The sequence below is a fragment of the Sugiyamaella lignohabitans genome, chromosome B (assembly GCF_001640025.1).
Source record: "Sugiyamaella lignohabitans strain CBS 10342 chromosome B, complete sequence".
Taxonomy (NCBI): Eukaryota; Fungi; Ascomycota; class Dipodascomycetes; order Dipodascales; family Trichomonascaceae; genus Sugiyamaella; species Sugiyamaella lignohabitans.
This window is the reverse complement of record NC_031674.1, coordinates 4,086,504-4,104,423: the sequence shown is the minus strand read 5'-3', so window position 1 is coordinate 4,104,423 and position 17,920 is coordinate 4,086,504. Positions and strand designations below refer to the sequence as shown.

General features: G+C 43.0%; 6 protein-coding genes across 6 annotated transcripts; 3 read left to right on the top strand and 3 right to left on the bottom strand.

The window, feature by feature from the left end:
- Positions 1 to 1,298: 1,298 nt before the first annotated feature.
- Positions 1,299 to 2,162, top strand: SFK1 (Sfk1p; the record flags this gene model as incomplete). Its single annotated transcript, XM_018880404.1, has 1 exon — positions 1,299 to 2,162. One exon carries the CDS (start codon positions 1,299 to 1,301, stop codon positions 2,160 to 2,162), a length of 864 nt encoding a protein of 287 aa, XP_018738227.1.
- Positions 2,163 to 2,357: 195 nt separating this feature from the next.
- EIS1 (Eis1p) lies at positions 2,358 to 5,864 on the bottom strand (the record flags this gene model as incomplete). The annotated part of the gene is made up of 2 exons (XM_018880403.1): positions 2,358 to 5,718; positions 5,842 to 5,864. The coding sequence occupies 2 exons, from the start codon at positions 5,862 to 5,864 to the stop codon at positions 2,358 to 2,360; spliced, it is 3,384 nt and encodes a 1,127-aa protein (XP_018738226.1).
- A 3,320-nt stretch (positions 5,865 to 9,184) lies between these two features.
- On the top strand, positions 9,185 to 9,811 carry AWJ20_3392 (uncharacterized protein; the record flags this gene model as incomplete). The annotated part of the gene is made up of 1 exon (XM_018880402.1): positions 9,185 to 9,811. One exon carries the CDS (start codon positions 9,185 to 9,187, stop codon positions 9,809 to 9,811), a length of 627 nt encoding a protein of 208 aa, XP_018738225.1.
- Positions 9,812 to 10,107: 296 nt separating this feature from the next.
- On the bottom strand, positions 10,108 to 10,971 carry SRP102 (Signal recognition particle receptor subunit beta; the record flags this gene model as incomplete). The annotated part of the gene is made up of 1 exon (XM_018880401.1): positions 10,108 to 10,971. The coding sequence occupies one exon, from the start codon at positions 10,969 to 10,971 to the stop codon at positions 10,108 to 10,110; it is 864 nt and encodes a 287-aa protein (XP_018738224.1).
- Positions 10,972 to 11,354: 383 nt separating this feature from the next.
- On the top strand, positions 11,355 to 12,488 carry ARO2 (bifunctional chorismate synthase/riboflavin reductase [NAD(P)H] ARO2; the record flags this gene model as incomplete). The annotated part of the gene is made up of 1 exon (XM_018880400.1): positions 11,355 to 12,488. One exon carries the CDS (start codon positions 11,355 to 11,357, stop codon positions 12,486 to 12,488), a length of 1,134 nt encoding a protein of 377 aa, XP_018738223.1.
- Positions 12,489 to 12,693: 205 nt separating this feature from the next.
- AWJ20_3389 (uncharacterized protein) lies at positions 12,694 to 14,520 on the bottom strand (the record flags this gene model as incomplete). The annotated part of the gene is made up of 1 exon (XM_018880398.1): positions 12,694 to 14,520. The coding sequence occupies one exon, from the start codon at positions 14,518 to 14,520 to the stop codon at positions 12,694 to 12,696; it is 1,827 nt and encodes a 608-aa protein (XP_018738222.1).
- Between the last annotated feature and the right edge of the window lie 3,400 nt (positions 14,521 to 17,920).

Genomic DNA, 17,920 nt, shown 5'->3' with positions numbered 1-17,920 from the left:
GGTGGCAAGTTAATGTTGAACTAGGTCTCTTTTCCAAAATGATAACCGCCTGACGCTTGCATCTACTAGAAGTATAATGATATGACTCACCTCAATAGTAAAGGTACGTCAAAAGAAAATGAATGGTTTACAAATATCGGCCAGAGATAATCTCTTCGAACCTGAGATGAGTAAAAGATAAACGGGCGGCATCTCGCTCATGTATGCATTGCACTACAGGTTTACCTCTGTCATAAGACCTAACCCTTCAAGTGGAATGTCAAGCTTCCTCGAAAGCCATCATCGTCGAGAATCAAGTCATAAATATCAATGGAATTTCAACACAACACCGAGTTTAAGAGGTATTCAAGAACATGTGGCCATCCATACCCTACCCTCTGAGGGTACTCTTTTGTAGTGGGGGTGTTCCAACCATCTCAGAGATCTGCAGGTCCCTGCATGATGGCCTTCGTGAACCGTAGATGCAAAGGAACCAGAGTCAATTTGGACTGCATAGTAGTACGCTACTATGATACTTTATGGTACGAAGACAGGTGTCTGGTATCTATCCACATACTACAAGTAATGGATCTCTTGCTTCAATGAACATTCAGCTAAGTTTTGCATCTCACCGATCAGCTATCAAGCGATCGGTAGAACTATCTAAGACTTCCAGCATAGCATGAATTGTCAATGCAGGGCGCGCGTGTTTATGGTAAAATTACAAAAGCAGGTCGATGATGCTACTGATTGTCATTTCCAATTCATTCAAGAGATCAATAAATACACCACTTGTGTCACAGTCTCCGAGTAAAGAATTCTTTTGGATCTTTGATCGATTTATCTCTTTCGTAAAAAACACTACTTAATCTGACCATCGAGAGCGCATTGCATACATTTATCGGGTTAGGGCGTGTATTTAAACTATCACAGTGAGGTTTGTTTACATTGCTGAGGAGATCTCCAACGGACTTCGCGGCTTGTGTTCGTTAGTAGTGGATCAAAGCCAATCCCTAGATATTAAGGCGACTAAGGCGCGCCCAAGAAAGCATTGCCAAATACTCACAGTCTTTAAGTTAAAAAGGAAAATAAGCCAACAAACTGCCTACATTTGACTTAATCCCGTTTCCTACCTGACCAACTGAAATTTCTTTGTTAATCTCTGGGAAGGGCGCCTAATTACTTCGCTTTTTCCATAATATAGATTTTCTATTTTCAATTATCCATTTGTTTGGCATTCCCTTCATTTGTTTTGAGATCCTTTCGATATTGTACAGTTTCATTGACTTCAACTTCACAAACTTTGTATTTCGTTCCTAATGTGGGGCATATTACATCACTGGTTATTGCCATTAGGGGCGTGTATTATATGGTGGGGAATGTTGATAGCTCTCCTGACTTGCTGGGCTGCTCAGGGACATCCTATTTATGATTGGATCACTCATAGAAATATCCACGTACTTTACATTTCTGATGTTTCTGCTACTAACCTTCAACCAATTTTCATCTCATGTTCTGGGGCTCAAGGCATTTTGTACGTACTATCATTGGTTTCAGAGAGATATCTTCGACATGCTGGCCGACTACTTCCTAACGAAAGACGTCGGGAGAAAGTGCTTGCTGCATTCTCCATTTTTTTCGGTATTATTGGCCAACTGGGGATCCTATTTGTTGCTATATTCAACACTAAGGTTTTCCCTGATGTCCATGTCGCTATGCTCTGTGTGTTTATAGTTGGCGTTGGCATATCAGCTTTATTCATGATTGCCGAGTTTGCTCTGTTAGATCGAGCGTATCCTGATGTGAGCCGGCTCAGGTTTTCATATGTACTCAAGCTCGTGTGGTTTGTCATTGCCCTTGGACTGGTTATTGCGTTTGCAGCTTTAGCTGACCATGGTAAACGTAATAGTGCTGCAATTGTAGAGTGGATAATATCCTACTTCTACGGATTTTATTTATTAATCCTGGTATTTGACTTAATACCAGCTGCCACCACTCCAAAGGGCAAGCTGTTAGAAAAGAAGGTTAGTAACCAGCTGACAAGGGCCCTAAGCTGGATTCCCGGTGTGCCCGTTGTTCAGACCGAGCCACCATTCAATGCAGCGGAAATGGCTGAGCGTGCCGAAGTCGGGGATATTGTCCTTGGTCATCGGGCTCACCATGGCTCCGAGCCTGAGGTATAGTATTTATGTATGTTTATAGGTATGTAACAATGTAACACAGTCTAGTATTGTTTGCCACTAGTGGTGTTCTCTGCAAGAACAAAAAAGAACCTCGTAGGTTTCGCAATAAAGAATAAATACGAATTTATAAAATACAAGGGAATAACACTGAAAAAACAATAAGAATATAGAATATGATAGCATCTCTGGGGTTACTTAGGAAACTTCCTCCTTAAAAATACCTTCATTCTCACGAGCAGCATCCTGTTTAGCTGGTTCGTTGTTATTAAGGTTAAGAATGTTCTCGACCACCTCTTGAACAATTCCAACATTGCTCGTGGGAGCAGTCTTGGCTGCCTCACCTTCAGCACCGTCCGCTACATCAGTAGCATTGGTATTAGATTCTTCTGAGGCCTCGACTGGTTCAGAAGTTTCGTCAGCTACAGCCGCCTCACCATTTTCAACCTCGGTCTCAGCAATGGGAGCTTCCGTTGACTTGGTGGCCTCAGTACCATCTGCAGCAGCAGCAGCAGCATTGGTCGATTCCTCACTTGCAATTACATGTGGTGAGGTACTGTCAAACTCGGAAAACTCCTTCTCGATCTCGGCCTTACGATCAATGGCACTACTTTGAGGAGCCTTTGGAGTAGCAGCAGTAGGTGTAGTCGTGCCACTGGCGGCCGACCAAGATGGTCCAACTACTTGCTGAGCGGCCTCCTCGCTTTGAACAGTTGCTGACGGAGTGGCCAAGGCAGCTTTTGCAGCGCTGGAAGCCATTGTCTCAGTTGTAGTATCAGAGGTAGTCTGCAGAGGCTGAACAGCAGGCTTTGGAGTTGGAGGAGTGGAAGCCTTTTCAGCCTTCTTGGATTCAAGCTTTTCCTTTAGTGAATGTTGAGGACCCTCAGGCTCGGGTTTTGTACTCTCACCACCTGTGCTACTTAAGCTCTTACTTGAGCCAGCATTAGACAGTCTTCTCAACTTCGTCTTAACCCAAGAGCCAAGTTTTCTCTTGGTAGGTGAAGTAGGGGATGGGGCGACTGCTCCACCAACTCCAGCTCCAGACCCAGTTTCAACAGCTGGGTTAGAAGAGATTTCTTTAGCAGCCACAGGTGCCTCAATTTCTTTAGCAGTCTCAGGTTGTTCTACTTCATTAGGAGCCACTTCAGAAGAACCCACAGCAGTCTTGGCCTCTGTTTCTTCTTCTTCTTCTCCGTCCTCCTCCTTAGTTTCTTGGACATTTTCCTGATCAGCTACAACTACTCTGGAGCTTTCTTCAGTAGGCTCTGGTAAAGTGGTGTCTTCAGCAATCTCTTCTGAAATCTGAACTGGCGTATCATCTGTAGGACTAACCTCGTTGACATCACTCTCAGCAGGCTTAGTCTCAGCTAACTCTGTCTCAGTTTCTGTCTCTGTGGGTTCGGAACCTTGGACAGCGTCGTCACCATCCTCGTTAACCTCTTTGGATTCAACAGCCTCAGTTGGCTCTGTTTCAAGGTGGTCCTCAGTCACAGGCACAGCAGGTTCAGTTTCAGCCTCTCCAGCATCTGCTTCTTCAGTAATGGGTTGTAATTCCTCGGAAGGCACTTCAGCGTCCTTGGCTTCCGCTTCAGACTCAGATCCAACTTCAGCAGCGGCTACACCAGCAGCTCCAAGACCGGCAGTTGCTAGTCCGGCAGTCTCTACGGCATCACCTTCATTAACGTCATCAGCAGCCTTGCTGGACTCACCAATACCACGAGTTTCACCAGCGACTTGATCATCTGTACCTTCGGCTGCTTCTTCAGCAGCTTCCTTAGATTCTAAAGCAGCTTCAGCTTCTAGTTCAGCAGCTGTAGTGGCAGCAGTTTTCTCCTTCTTTGCGGTAGCGGCAGTGAGCTCTTGTTCAGCTTCTTGCAAAGCCGACTGCTTCTCAGCTGTAACTCTCTTAGCAGCCTCAGCAGCTTCTCCCTCAGCTGCCTTGGATTCAGCCAACTTGGCAGCTTCAAGTTCAGCAGCTGCCTTATCGACTAAGGCCCTTGTCTTTTGAACTTCAGCACGGGCAAGGAGTTCAGCATGCTTCGATTGAGCAAGGGCCTCCTTCAACTCAGCCTTTCTGGCTTTGTTCTTTGCCTTTTCAGCAGCTTTACGTTCTTTTTCAGCAGCCTTTATCTTTGCATTTTCAGCATCACGCTCAGCTCTGATTCTAGCATTTTCAGATTCACGTGCGGCCCTGACTTTCGCTTGCTCTTCCCTACGAACAGCATCTTCCTTGGCTTTTTGTTTAGCCAGCTCAGCCTTGCGCTCGTTCTCAGCAGCCTTGACTTTCGCACGCTCGGCCTTCTTCTTAGCATTTTCCTCGTCCTTGATTCTCTTGACTTCAGCCTTTTTCTCACGCTCTAACTGCCTTTCATGTTCACGCTGCTCCTTCTGGGCCAACTCTGCGGCATACTTCTCTTCATCTGCTTTTCTTTGTGCATCTACTTTCTCAGTGATTTCTGCCAAAACAGGTCGAACATTTCTCTGTGCAATTTGTTCAACATCGCTTTGACTAATAAACTTTCCACCACCAAGATCGATTTTACCGTGGTTCTCCATTCTCTTTTTAGAATTGGCAGTAGCCACGGCCAACGCAGCAGCATTATAATTCGCGTTTCCAAACAAATTTCTTTCAGCATTGAACTTATCGACAGCACTTAATCTGGCCGCAGCTCTCTCTCTCGCATGTGCAAGTAAACTTTCTCCTTGAGTGGAATCCAAATGATGAGGAGTGAGTTTTAATAACGGGTCAGAAAACTCTCCACCATGTTGAAGAGCAAATCCACTGCCAGTGTTGGCCATATCAATAGATGCTCCTCCATGAGTTGGAAGATATAGCTTGGACAGTCTCTCCTTGGCCTGATTACGAGCAATTTCCTCAATGTTACCGATATTATTCAGCGTGGAGGCAGACAGTTCGGGATGAGACAATGCAGCACCAGCAGCCTTGGCACTTAAGCTACTGGTGATGCTAGCTTGGGTTACTGACGCACCTGCCGCTTCAAAAGCAGTCGAAGTGGATCCAGTTCGGGTTCTTCTCTCTCCCCATTCATAAGCATCAGGTAGAGCCTGGGCAGCAAATTGGTGCCCTGGTGTATCGTGAACAGATAAAGCAGCCCTAGACGCACTGGCACTAAGCGCATTCTGACGTCTTACAGCACGAGCCTTTTCTTCAGGGGTTCCATCATAGTCATCTTTATCCTTAGCAACTAAAGCGGCAGCAGCAGCCTCACTGGATAAGTCCGGTCTCCAGATTTCAGGAGATGTATTGGAAGAATTGGCTAAAATAGCCGCAGTGCCCGCAGCAGGCGACCCGTCAGGTTGCCACAACTTGAGTGAAAGGTCAGATTTGGCTGCTAAAATAGCTGCTGTGTCTGATGACTTGGTCGGAACGCCTACAATTGGGGCTCCAGGCTGATGGTAAATGCCATATTTCAAGTTTCTTCTATATTGTGCAGCAGCAGTGGCTGACGATACTAATTCTTGGGGAGTGGGCTTTCTTGGTGTAGACTCTGTGCCGCTGGTCGTACTGGTAGTAGTACTAGACAGTGTGTCGTTACGACTTACACTCGACTTTCGATTCGACTGTGACAGGGGGGTTAGTACTCTCTTCTTGTATACTTCTGGCTACGACTACTCGACCTCACGTCCTTAACACTCACAGGTCCTCAGTGTGCTCCAATACATGATAGCCGACTTGCCGGACATAGTTTATGAGTCCAGCCGACTAAAAATTCCACCACCACCACCACCACCACCATTTTAAAAACTTACAACGAGAGACATGACGGACCTTGTCGAAGAGTGTCAATCAATGAAATAAATAGTGTTTATCGTCAAAATACGAAAGTCACTTCCAGTTTCAAGTCGTAGTGAGTTGGATGTTTACTGCTCTTTGTTAGCTTTGGTTTGTTTAGTTTGTTTATAGTCTTGTTTGGACGGTGTGCGGCGCGACTCCAAACTTTAACCAGTTTAAGCTTCAGCTCCCAGTTGCTCTCGGTATGTAGACTTGGTATCATCGGTATTAGCGTAACAACATTGACGTTAAATAGATCGAACAGTGAGCTTAAATCATATGGCACTTGGTCGTCAATTCAGTTCATCTGCTAGTTGCATGTTGTTCGGTCGAGTAATCAGCTGGACAGCAACTTCGTCAAACTGAAAGTATTCACCTAGTGACAAGTAGCAGTAACAATCAGTAGCAAAAAACGACCTGACTTGTAAACATATTTGCTACGAATACACAGAATCAATCGTCCTTCAGGCTACTGCAGTATAATTTCCCGTGCCTAGTCTGATATGATGTGGAGTGCTGCTGCTGCGAGCTGCATCATAGTTAAATTGAGGTGGCTGGTATTAGTGCATGCAGCAATTCAGCTTGCGTCTCAGCAAGGTAAAACCATCTGATTGTCTGTCTGATTCCATGTGGTAACAAAAAAGAGGCTATAAGTCATTTCTCGTCATTTCCATGGGTAATATATGAAGCAATTCTAAGCACCACACTGCTTGTATTCTTTTCAAGATGGTGCAGTCCAGAACAAACCATCAATCATCTACTATGTTGTGTCATATTGGCAACAAACCGGAGAACCTTGATTGGTCGTAATTTAATTAGCGTAATTATCTGCCGAATAGAATATCAAAATGACTTTTCATTTCTCTTAATCTCACTAGTTTCGTTGACTCGTAAAACTTTGAACCGTCTTCTAGTTCTCCACTTAATGCCACGAACCATCAACTCTAGCAGTTCTAAACCGACGACACACCCACCGCACCATGTTCCATATCTCATCTTTCGGCAGTACTCACCTACTATACACAATTCCAAGTTGAAAATTGGATTAATCTAGTTTATTCAATGTAACAAAAATACTACGCTGATGCTGGAATGATCAGTCGATTTGGTTGTTCGTTGCAGTCGCGAGTTCGGGGCAGCCTATTCTCTTATATATGGCAGTTTCCCCAAACAAGAGAATCTGTCCTGTAGTGGTCCCAATGTGCTGCTGGTCCTGGCCGCACCGATTTGTTAGATTGACTGCGTTCCACCCCATTTTGAGGATGATAACTTGCTTTTTCATTACCTCTTTAAGCGATAATGCTATGCCGCACGCGCCTTGATATGTTTATAAAGTGGTTTGTGCGGCTACTCCTATTTTATGACAACCCCTGAGTAGCTTAATTGAGATATAACTACTGATCACTGATTTCCCACTTGCCTTATCTTATGCTCCCCGGTGGTCTACAAACACACACTCTCTTTCAAACCTTTTTTGTACTACAGTGGACTAACATTCGTCTTCCTCGTGAGCCCCATATAAGCCTCTGCAAGGCGGGGAAGTCGTCTATGCAGTTCCGAGTGGACCCCTGTGCATACAATGGAAAGGAGCAGGAAGAGACCTGGGAAGAGCCCAATGTTGGCCAAACTGGCCACATCGACCAAAATGATCAGACAGCTGTCGGTACCCATATCAGCTCACTTCGTCACTGAATAATTCACAATAATCACCGTTCGAAATTGAGAAAACAGGGCCATTTTCGTTGTCGTGCTGCACCGCTTAAGATCGTGTTTGTTCCTGTCGAGTTATTACTGATGTTCTATGTAGGCCATATAGTACTAATTTTCCTATAATATGCTGCATTACCTTAAATTAATCGTCATGTACTTTTGCTGGTCGCATATGTACCTACGTTTGTCTCACTTGGCCTGCCACCCCATATTCACCGCCCCTAACCCCCTTTAACATTAGATTGCGAATTCGATTAGATGTCGTGCGGGTTTATGGCTCGAGCAGTCTCGGGTCGTTTGTACGACTGTCGCATGACGTCAATTATATAATGGACCCTGTAGGTCCAAATGTAGCAGGTCCACATGTTTCTAGCAATTGGCCATCATGAAATAACTATACCATCTTTTAAGCGATAGATAGATATATATATATATGTATATAACTAATGTCTGGGTTGGCATAGGACTGTTGGGCCCCAAAGAGCTTACAGTCGATAAGTTAACCAACAAAGCAATCTCGACGAGTTAGAGGGCCCGAAAACAGCACATTTGCTAAACCAAGAACTGGTCGTTTTTTTGGTGAAACGACTGCCTCTGGCGCCTGGGGTACTGGTCACAGACTATGCATCCAACCGCCCCAATTGATCCCGTTGCCGAGAATGTATTTTTGATCTTATTTATTCTACGTTGTTTTCGTCATCGTCTTCGCTATCTTCTGTTTTTTTGAGTGCCTCTTCTTCTGGCTTGGACTTTTTGGCTTTCGGCGAGTTGTCATGTTCCTCGTCTTCATCTCCTGTCTCTTTACCTTCGAACTTGGCAATTGCTTCTTGAATCTTGGGCAACTGTTGAACCAACGCACTCCACACATCCTTCGTTAATGAAATTCCCTGTGATTTGTTAGATATTCCATATCTTCAAAGCTCGGCAATAGCAGACATATCAATTTTTCCACTACTTTTCTACCGACCAACGATTCTCAATAGCCATTCTATTTTTACCTTTTTTCCTGGTAACTCGGCACCATCCTTATTATAGTACTCGCGTATGTCAATTAAAGTCGAACCCTTGAACTCGCGAATTGAGACCTTTTTGTGTTTCGGTAACTCAAATTGAGGTCCGTCCCTAGAGTCGGAGCCCGTGCTCGAATTGAACCTTCGTTTCGACATCTCTAATGCTCTTGTAGGAGTCGCGTCTATCTCGTGTAGGTGCTACTTTATTTATGCATGTACGGCTTTGACTTCTCGTACCTGTTCTTCTTCTTCTTCTTCTCGTCCAATAACTATAGCAATTCCCTCTATCACCTGGTTGTTAATTATTTTTCAATCTCTGCTAAGCGCACTCAAAAAAGCCCAGCTGAACCATTGGGTTCCTGGTATTTCAGCTATGGGAATTATGACAATCGAAGAGAGGGATATCTACTCGCCAACCAGTCATACAAGTCGAAGCGACATTTGCATTCAGTTGCATACGGCATGTGATCGATCATGAGTGAGTGTCTTTAGAACTCTGTCAGTTTGGTACCATGCCACCACTTCCCTTTAATGACATCTATCACCTACGGAAGGTGGCAGAATCGAGTTCGAAGCCGTGTTTCATATGCTATAAACCCACAACTGCCGTGTTGGTGTCCGAAGACGGAAAGGCGGATTTTTTTTATGCGTGCGAGGTCCATTTGCAAGACTCCAATTTCGCAACGGCCAAAATTGACCCCGAAGTTGAACTTGCAAAGGAAAAGCAAAAGAAATTGGATGCCGAAATTGAATTGCTAAAGAAAAAATGGGATCAACGACAAAAAGCGAAGGAAAAAGATAAGTCTAAGGACAGTGACAAGAAGAAGGAAGAAGGCAAGGATAAAGACAATAAAAACAGTGATAAGACTACTCAAGCTGAACTAGGATCTCTAGAGTCAGAGAAGAAGGTTCAGGATTCAATAGCGAGTAAATCACCTAGAGTCTATATTGTGAATAGATCCATTCACAACATTCGTCTTGAGCATTGGCGTAACATTCAAAGGTCAAAGCAGACTCAGAAACTGCTCCAGGACAAGAATCTGTTTCCTAAGGTACCTACACACAGCCCATCCCCTCCTCCAGCTCCATCTGTATCGTCCTCCTCTCCACCGCCGCCACCAACGCCACCCAGTTCCTAAACCGTCATTAGTATCCTATAGGCTAGTGGTTTGTAGATTCATGTATTATGCACTTGGCGCATGCTCTTCTTTCACAACCCGGCTGAACTTTATCCTCTTACTATTAGTGCTCAGCTGACGAAGTGCTGTATCTGAGAGTGACTTGCACTCTAGACCTCCTCTCATCTCGGGTCGTTGGCTGTGACAAGTAGTCAGAGAGGTGTGAGCAGGATCCAAACTTTTATATATAGCCAACATTATCTTGTACTAAATAATTAATTTACTCTGTCAGGTTATTCGACAAAAGTATATTTATGCTAAAAAGAATTGAGAGCTTTTTCTGCCAGCCAGGTCTCCCATTTTGAGGTCCGGCTGGACTTTACGCTTCCATCAAGAATATCAACCTCACCCTCGAGCTGGGAAAATTCAAAGTCTTTACCATCCTTGCCAATCCATGCGTTGGAAGATATCTCCTCGCTATCATTTGCTTCTTGTCCCTTGGCATTGATCTTGACCTCGTCAACAGTCTGTTCTCGACTGCTTCTTAAATCATTGATCTCCGATTCTAGCAACGTTTTTAAACGACTAGTTGAAATAACATTGAAGACATCTGATTTGTTGCTTGCAATAAGGATATTGACTCCTCCTGCTCGACGTTCTGTAAGTTGGAGGAGTTGATACAGGTTGCTTGCTGCTTTGGATATCCCACTCTGTCCACTGGCAGCATCAATCACATAAACAATTCCTACAAGATTACTGCGGTGCTTCTCCACCTCTTCAACAGTAAAATGCCACAGTTTAGGGTGACCGGGTAGGTCCACAATTGTGTACTCCGTATCAACTGGTTCATCTGATCCAAACGGTAGTCTCAAATGTTCATATCTATTAGGAGACTGAGATGTCACAGTTTCACTCGCAGATACTGTATTAATTTTCCCAACACCTTCATCACTTTCTGATTTCCTCTTAATAATTTCGCTGGTCCAATAGTTAAAGAGGCTTGTCTTTCCACCATAAGAGGGGCCTACAATTAGGAAAGTAGGCTTCTTGCTTGAGAGTTTACTAGACCCACTACTACCAACAAAGAACACTAATGAGGTAGATAGAAGCAGAAGCACTGCTAAACCAATGACTGTCGTCAAAAGTACCTGGTTATCCAGAATAGTGCTAATCAACGTCATTTTTGAGGAAATAAATAAATCTAAAGTCGGGGTAAATGTTCACTTACTTCTACATGAACTCGTGTACATACTAACAAAATGTATCTGTTATTGGTACGGTTATCACTATTTTGTTGCCTGACCTAATATCATGACCTCTCAGAAATTTATTATAAAAACATGCCAATCATGTCATCAACAGCTTTACAATTGATATTGTATGGTTTTTCTCTTTTTTATTTCTACATTGTGTCATCAAAAGACGTTTCAGAAAACTGCACTAAAATATATTGACGTCACGTGATATTGAAGAGTCATTGCAATCAATTTCATGTAGATCATACCACTGAAATTTCAACTGTGAATCTTCGTCCAAAGACTGTCACAAACTAAATTTTGAAACCATGTCGACGTTCGGAACTTACTTCAGAGTTACCACCTACGGAGAGAGTCACTGCAAATCAGTAGGATGTATTGTTGATGGTGTACCTCCAGGAATGGCTCTTACTGAGGATGACATCCAACCACAATTAAGCAGAAGAAGACCTGGTCAGAGTAAGCTGAGTACTCCCCGATCTGAGGCAGATGCTGTCGAGATTCAGTCTGGTACTGAGTTTGGTAAAACTTTAGGTACATCTATCGGAATGATTGTTAGAAATAAAGATCAAAGACCTCATGATTATTCTGAGACTGATGTTTACCCTCGTCCCTCCCATGCCGATTACACCTATCTAACTAAATATGGTATCAAGGCATCTTCTGGTGGAGGACGTTCATCTGCTCGTGAAACTATTGGTAGAGTTGCTGCTGGTGCGATCGCTGAGAAATTTCTCAAGTTAGCCAATGGAGTTGAGATTGTTGCATTCGTTAGCGGTGTGGGCTCGGTCGCTGTTGACCGTGATCCCACATCCAAGAAGTTCCATGAATTATTATCTACTGTCACCAGAGAACAAGTTGATCAGGCTGGTCCAATTAGATGTCCGGATCCAGAAGTGGCTGACAAAATGGTCAAGATTATCGAAGATCATCGTGACTCTAAAGATTCCATCGGTGGTGTCGTGACCTGCGTTGTCCGTAATCTCCCAGTTGGCTTGGGTGAGCCTGTTTTCGATAAACTAGAAGCCCTTCTGGCTCATGCTATGCTTTCTATTCCAGCCACCAAGGGTTTTGAGATTGGCTCGGGCTTCGCCGGTACTAGTATTTCTGGTTCTGAGCACAATGATCCTTTCTATGTCGATGACAACGGTCGCTTCAGAACTTCAACTAACTATTCTGGCGGTATCCAGGGTGGAATCTCTAATGGTGAAAATATTTACTTTAATGTGGCCTTTAAGTCACCAGCTACCATCAGCCAACAACAACAAACCAGTTCTTATGATGGTGTAGCCGGTGTTCTAGAAGCTCGGGGCCGTCATGATCCCAATGTCGTTCCTCGTGCTATTCCAATTGTAGAGGCAATGACTGCTCTGGTTCTAGCCGATACTCTCCTCCTGCAAAAGGCACGCGAAGCTTCTATGAGCATTGTTAATCCCAAATAAATCGAAACATTCAATTTTTGTACTTTAAAAATAGGAATATCCTCAGATAATTAGTGTACCTGCCTTTTAGAAAAAAAATCATTTCTTTTTGCTCTGGATGCTTGTTATAAAACAGTACTGCTACTGAAAGGTCGTAACTAACCTGAAAAATAAAAATACATTTCAACATAATACATAAATAATTCTCGTTTTACACTAGTGATCGTTAAGTAGTATGGTTGGAGGGAATTCTACGATTTAGCGTTCCCGACGTTGACCGCTGTGTATAATGCGACGACGTTTCCGACGAGCTGGAGATATTGGAGAGGTTTCGCTTGTGAACATGAACTTGACTTCGGTTCTGGCGTCCGCCTTCATTCAGAGAAGATGCTCGCGAGACTAAGCTATCGTTAAATACAAAAGTGGACTCAATTTTTGCTGACTTTTTCGCTGGTTCAAATGTAGAGCCAGATCTAGAAACAGCTGGTGACTTTTGACTCTCTTCGTCTGGATTTACCACTCTCAAGGGAGTTCGTCTTAGCGATGAAACCAGAATTTGCACATCACGGCCCTCGAAAATGTTATCCTCGTCGTTCTGGTATGCAGTAACGACATTAGTTGTCACTGGACTTTGGGGCGGTGACTGAAACGTATTGGGCTCTTTAGCAGTTGTTTGAGATAAAGTAGAGTGTCTGTTAACATTTTCTTCATACATCGCTCTCTTCTCATTCCATGAGTTGATAGAAGCAGTATCACCTCCGATACTATACCAAGAGTCATTGTTATGGGCTAACGGAGCATTGATAAAATCACCCATAGATGGAGCAGGTGACAAATGCATGGTGCGAATTTTGTCGTTATTTCTTTTACGTCTACGAACGTAAAACAAGCCAGCAGCAGCACCAAGGGCACAAAGTGCCGCAATCGGTACAACAGTTGACACAGCAGCAACACCCCCTTTGGAAAGTGATTTGCTAGCTGGTAGCGCCGTAGGCACCGTGGAAGCAGTCTGCTCTGTAGATACCGTGACTGTTTGTGTAGGAAGCGGAGTTGGTGTAACTGTGGGGAACCCTTGTGCAGAGTTCAAAAGTTTACCCGTGTCCAGCTCGTAAATATTTACTTGCAGCTTGGCCGATTGCGATGGTTTAGACAATGTTAATAGAGCGGTTCCAATAGCCATAGCCCCATCAATGTCAGATGGATCTAGTACAGATTCAAGGGATGAGTTGGACCACTCCCATCCATTCCCCAAAGTCAAGTTAACAGCATAGGGTTGAGCAGCTCTTCCATTGACCGAACCACCTAGAACAAGTACTGAGGATGCAGAATTCTGCATATTATCTGCCCATATTGGAATCACTAATGGATTTGTCCGTGAGTCAATATTGTCTGAGTTTCCAGTGGTTCGAAAGGTCCACGAGTTATACTCCCAAACTGCTACTTGGTTCATACTGATCCAGCCATTTGGGGCTTTTCCTCCAACCAATAAAAATGTACTTGAATCGATAGCTGTGACACCTGCGGCATATAAGTCTGTTGGAGAGTTTTGGTTTGGTGGAGTTAGAAATTCACCGGATGTAGTATTATAGGCATATAACGAGTGTGAGATATCGTTTGTGGATTGGCAATAACCTCCAAAAATATATATAACGCTGGTCTGTGGTTGGGCCCATACAGTTGGCATATCTAGGTACCAATTATCAGATGAAGAGGTGATCTTTGTCCATTTATTCTTATCTGAATCGTAAGTTGCAATATTGATGGGAGAAGTACCACACCCTGACGTTCCATATACCGCCATTAAGGTGTCGGAATTTTCATCGATTACAAGGGTTGAATTGGTCGGCGGACTGGATATTTGGACAAACATAGATTGAGCTTGTGCAACAGAAAATGTTGATGTGTTGGTAGGAAAGGTGTACAAAAATCCATCGTCAGTATACACATAAGCTGTTGAGGAGTTTGATGAGTACAAAGTTGACCATGTAGCAGAAGTTAGCGGCACAATTGGCACCAGCGTTAGCAGAGACAGCACTGATCTCCTAAATTTCATGTCTGGGTGTGCATAAACAATGGAAGAAAAGTGGTTCACGAGTATGTCGATAAATGGATCGTATTCACTATGCAATTAAACTCGAAAACGATCTTCAGCCACCAGTAAACAATAAATGTGTACATATTTCCTATTATGGTCAATCATGAATGTTCAAATCAAAAAAATCTAAGTCACGTGATTCTATTGCTTCTCTGCTCCCAGTCACGTGGAATGTCTTTGCTACCACCAGGTAGACCAAAGCTCCCTAGTTTATCTCCCGTTATCTAAAGTGAAGTTATTAGTGCACAAATGCCATGTTAGGCAAAAGCTAAAAGATAAGGAAAAACTCTCATCGAGTCATCAATGATGAATCAAACTATTTTGTGACAGATCTGTTTGAAAATGTTAGACTATACGTCTCGTCAGGACTTCATAAATGCTAACAAGCTAACAGATAGAATGTTACTAATTTATTGGGTTACTATTTTCTTGCTGACAGGTGAGTGGTAGTTATATGCATAAATATCACTTCGATTTATTCGGCGATAGCAAGAACGGCGCGACGCACAAAAACTGCCCCTTTTCCGGCTAAAAACCTCATGTGGCTATCCGGACAAACTTGTTATCCTTGGAGGCTACGCCTATAGCTACTCGATTTTGACGCGGAATATTCTGTTAACTCTTGTCTGTTGGGACCGGTGCCGTCCTCCACTTAGTCAAACATCAAGGGAGCAGGAGTAGCTGCCAAATTGACGTTTCCTGTGCAGCCAATCTACCCCGAGAATGCAGGTATCTGCATCTAAACTGTTGCACTTGCCATAACAAGCTAGCGACAGAACAGTGGTCGCAGTAGATCTGCTGCGCATATAAGTTTCAGGGGTAAGGCCGTAGATCATTAAAGATCACTGGTTCGAGTAAAACAGTTCCGCCAGTTTGAACAATCCGGTTGGTGTAAACCAAGGCATTAGCTGTATTCTTAGAAAACGAACCTAGTTACTGGGGGTGACACATTTGTTTGTAAAGTGTAAACCTTGTTACAACAATTAGCACTCGCTCTCTCCCGCAATCCCGAAACATTTTAGAAGGGGGGTGGGAGAAAGAAAGCCAGGCGTCAGTAGCTTCATAATGCTAGTCATTCCTAAATTAGAAGCACCTTCCATGTTTGAGCATTAAACATACCAATTCGCGTCTGTATGTCTTACAATCACTTTGGCTATATTCTTATAAAGAAAGGCGCCTCATGGTGTTATAGCCATTTGACAGCCACTATTTGAAACTTGCCTGCAGTCACTATAAGACCCGCTAAGTTGAAACAGGGGTCAATTCTTGAAGCACTTCGAGACGAATAGATAGGGATTAAGTCTAGGGAGGTGTTCAATTTGGTCTTGGTGCGTTGAAATTGATTCTCACATTGGTTATCTATAGGGATATGGTAGACTATCTGTCTAGATGAGACTAGTCATTCTATGATGCGATTCATGTGAGTATTTACTTCGTATGTGAGCATGTGACCTACTTGTCAACTTGAAACTTGGAGTTTCCCTTTAAGACTGGTTCTAAGGGATACGAGCTCTGGCTGGTCAACAAAGCATAAGGGTGGGAAGTGTAACCAAGTAGTGAGATAATTGACGTTACTGTCTGAAGCATACTTGATGAGTACCAGCCGGTTGACATTATCTCAGTCATTTTCTTTTTACACTCGAAGCTAGTGCTATGTAATCAGAGATAATCGAAATTACCCGCCGTAAACAGTTAAACACTTTCCTACCTTGGTAATTTCCACTCTCTGTTCATCGTCCTGTTCATCGTCCTCACTAATTTTTCCCTTCTTTCTATTTTTGATTAGACTGATGTCTATGAGACTATTTCAGATATATGATCCAGATCACTTTAACCTCTTCTGACCCTTCACCATTGCTGCCTGTTGGTCTTCAATAACCAATGCGACTTTTTCTTGTATCAGTGGCTTCTGTCAGCTATTGTATATTTTTGGACTTGCAGTTGTAGATGAATGTCTGAACAGACATACAGATTATTAACGTAGGTAGTTGCGGCGCTCAGCACGCTCTTTCCAGAATTATCTCAGGAAGGCCATTTCGTTTGTGGCCCAGTAAAAGCTAGTCAGTATAATTCCTTGTTATTTGTTGTTGATTTTCTTCCTTCGCCTTTCTTCTCTCTTACTTTGCCCCACTATACATGTCGACCGCCCACCCCACTACGTTGTCGCTACGCATAACCCGTTGAACCTTTTTCCCATTAGCAGGTGCTATGTGATATTCAATTTTCTTTTTTCATATTTTACTACAATGTTTCACATTAATTCACACTTCTGCAGGTTTACTCTAGGCAGTTCTTTTTTTCTCCGTTTCAGATGTTCAGCTCATTGCCGTTTTGGGTTAGTTCGTGCGCTACATGCAACGAAGCTCCTGGACCGGAGTGATTTTCAAACGGTTATATGGAGCGCATTAGCAAAAACCCCTGAAATAAATAGTGTAGTCTTGAAAATTACCACCATCATTTGTACGGAAGCATTTTAATTTCTTGTTTATCCATAAATAAAACATGACGAAGTCAATATGTTCACAGCTTTAGAGCTTTATGCCTTTAGACGAACAGTGCTACAGCACGCAACTGCAACCACCCTTAACGTGTTTATTTTATTTTTTTGACAGGAAAAGGGGGATGAATTCAAGATTTCAGACGGCCGCAATGTACGTTTATGTATGTTGTCACAATATTAAGGGCCAGTCCTGAGTCAGCGCTAAGTAAGTGATGTGAAAAAAGAGGGGTTTAACGCGTAATGTAGATGAATAAATATAAACCTCCAAAAAGAAACAACAGCAGAAAAGGGCATTCTATAAGTCATGGCTCCTGTTTTTAAACCTGTTTTCTTTATAAAATTATATACTTGGCATCAAGCGGAATCCTAGGTCCGAATAGCACACAAAAAAGGTAACAGGCGACCGTCTTTTTTCACCTCAAATGTCCTGGACTCTCTAAATCACTACCTCTGACACGGGAAAATTACAGGTAGAAGTAAGTCGATTGATTAGAACCTCTGTGGTTGTCCATATTTAGTCAGTGCGGTTGATCCGGTTCATCTCTAATTTTCTGCACTTTATCAAGGGACAACAAAGTAGCTTCTGGTTCCACATAATCCCTTCAATTTGAACTTTCTTATGTCTGAATTCTAATATTTATTTATTAAGGATTTCTATGATTAAATTACTTTTTCTTGAATGTCTTTCATCATTACTAACATGTTAAGAATATTGTATTCTTTGAAACCTCTAGACTGGAAATATATCAAATTATACGGCAATTTTTGCCTTTCGAAAGATAATTGGTTGTTGTGGAAAGAATCACTGTTTTACATTATTAAAGTAGGTTCGCAACATTGCTTTGAACCACTTCTCTA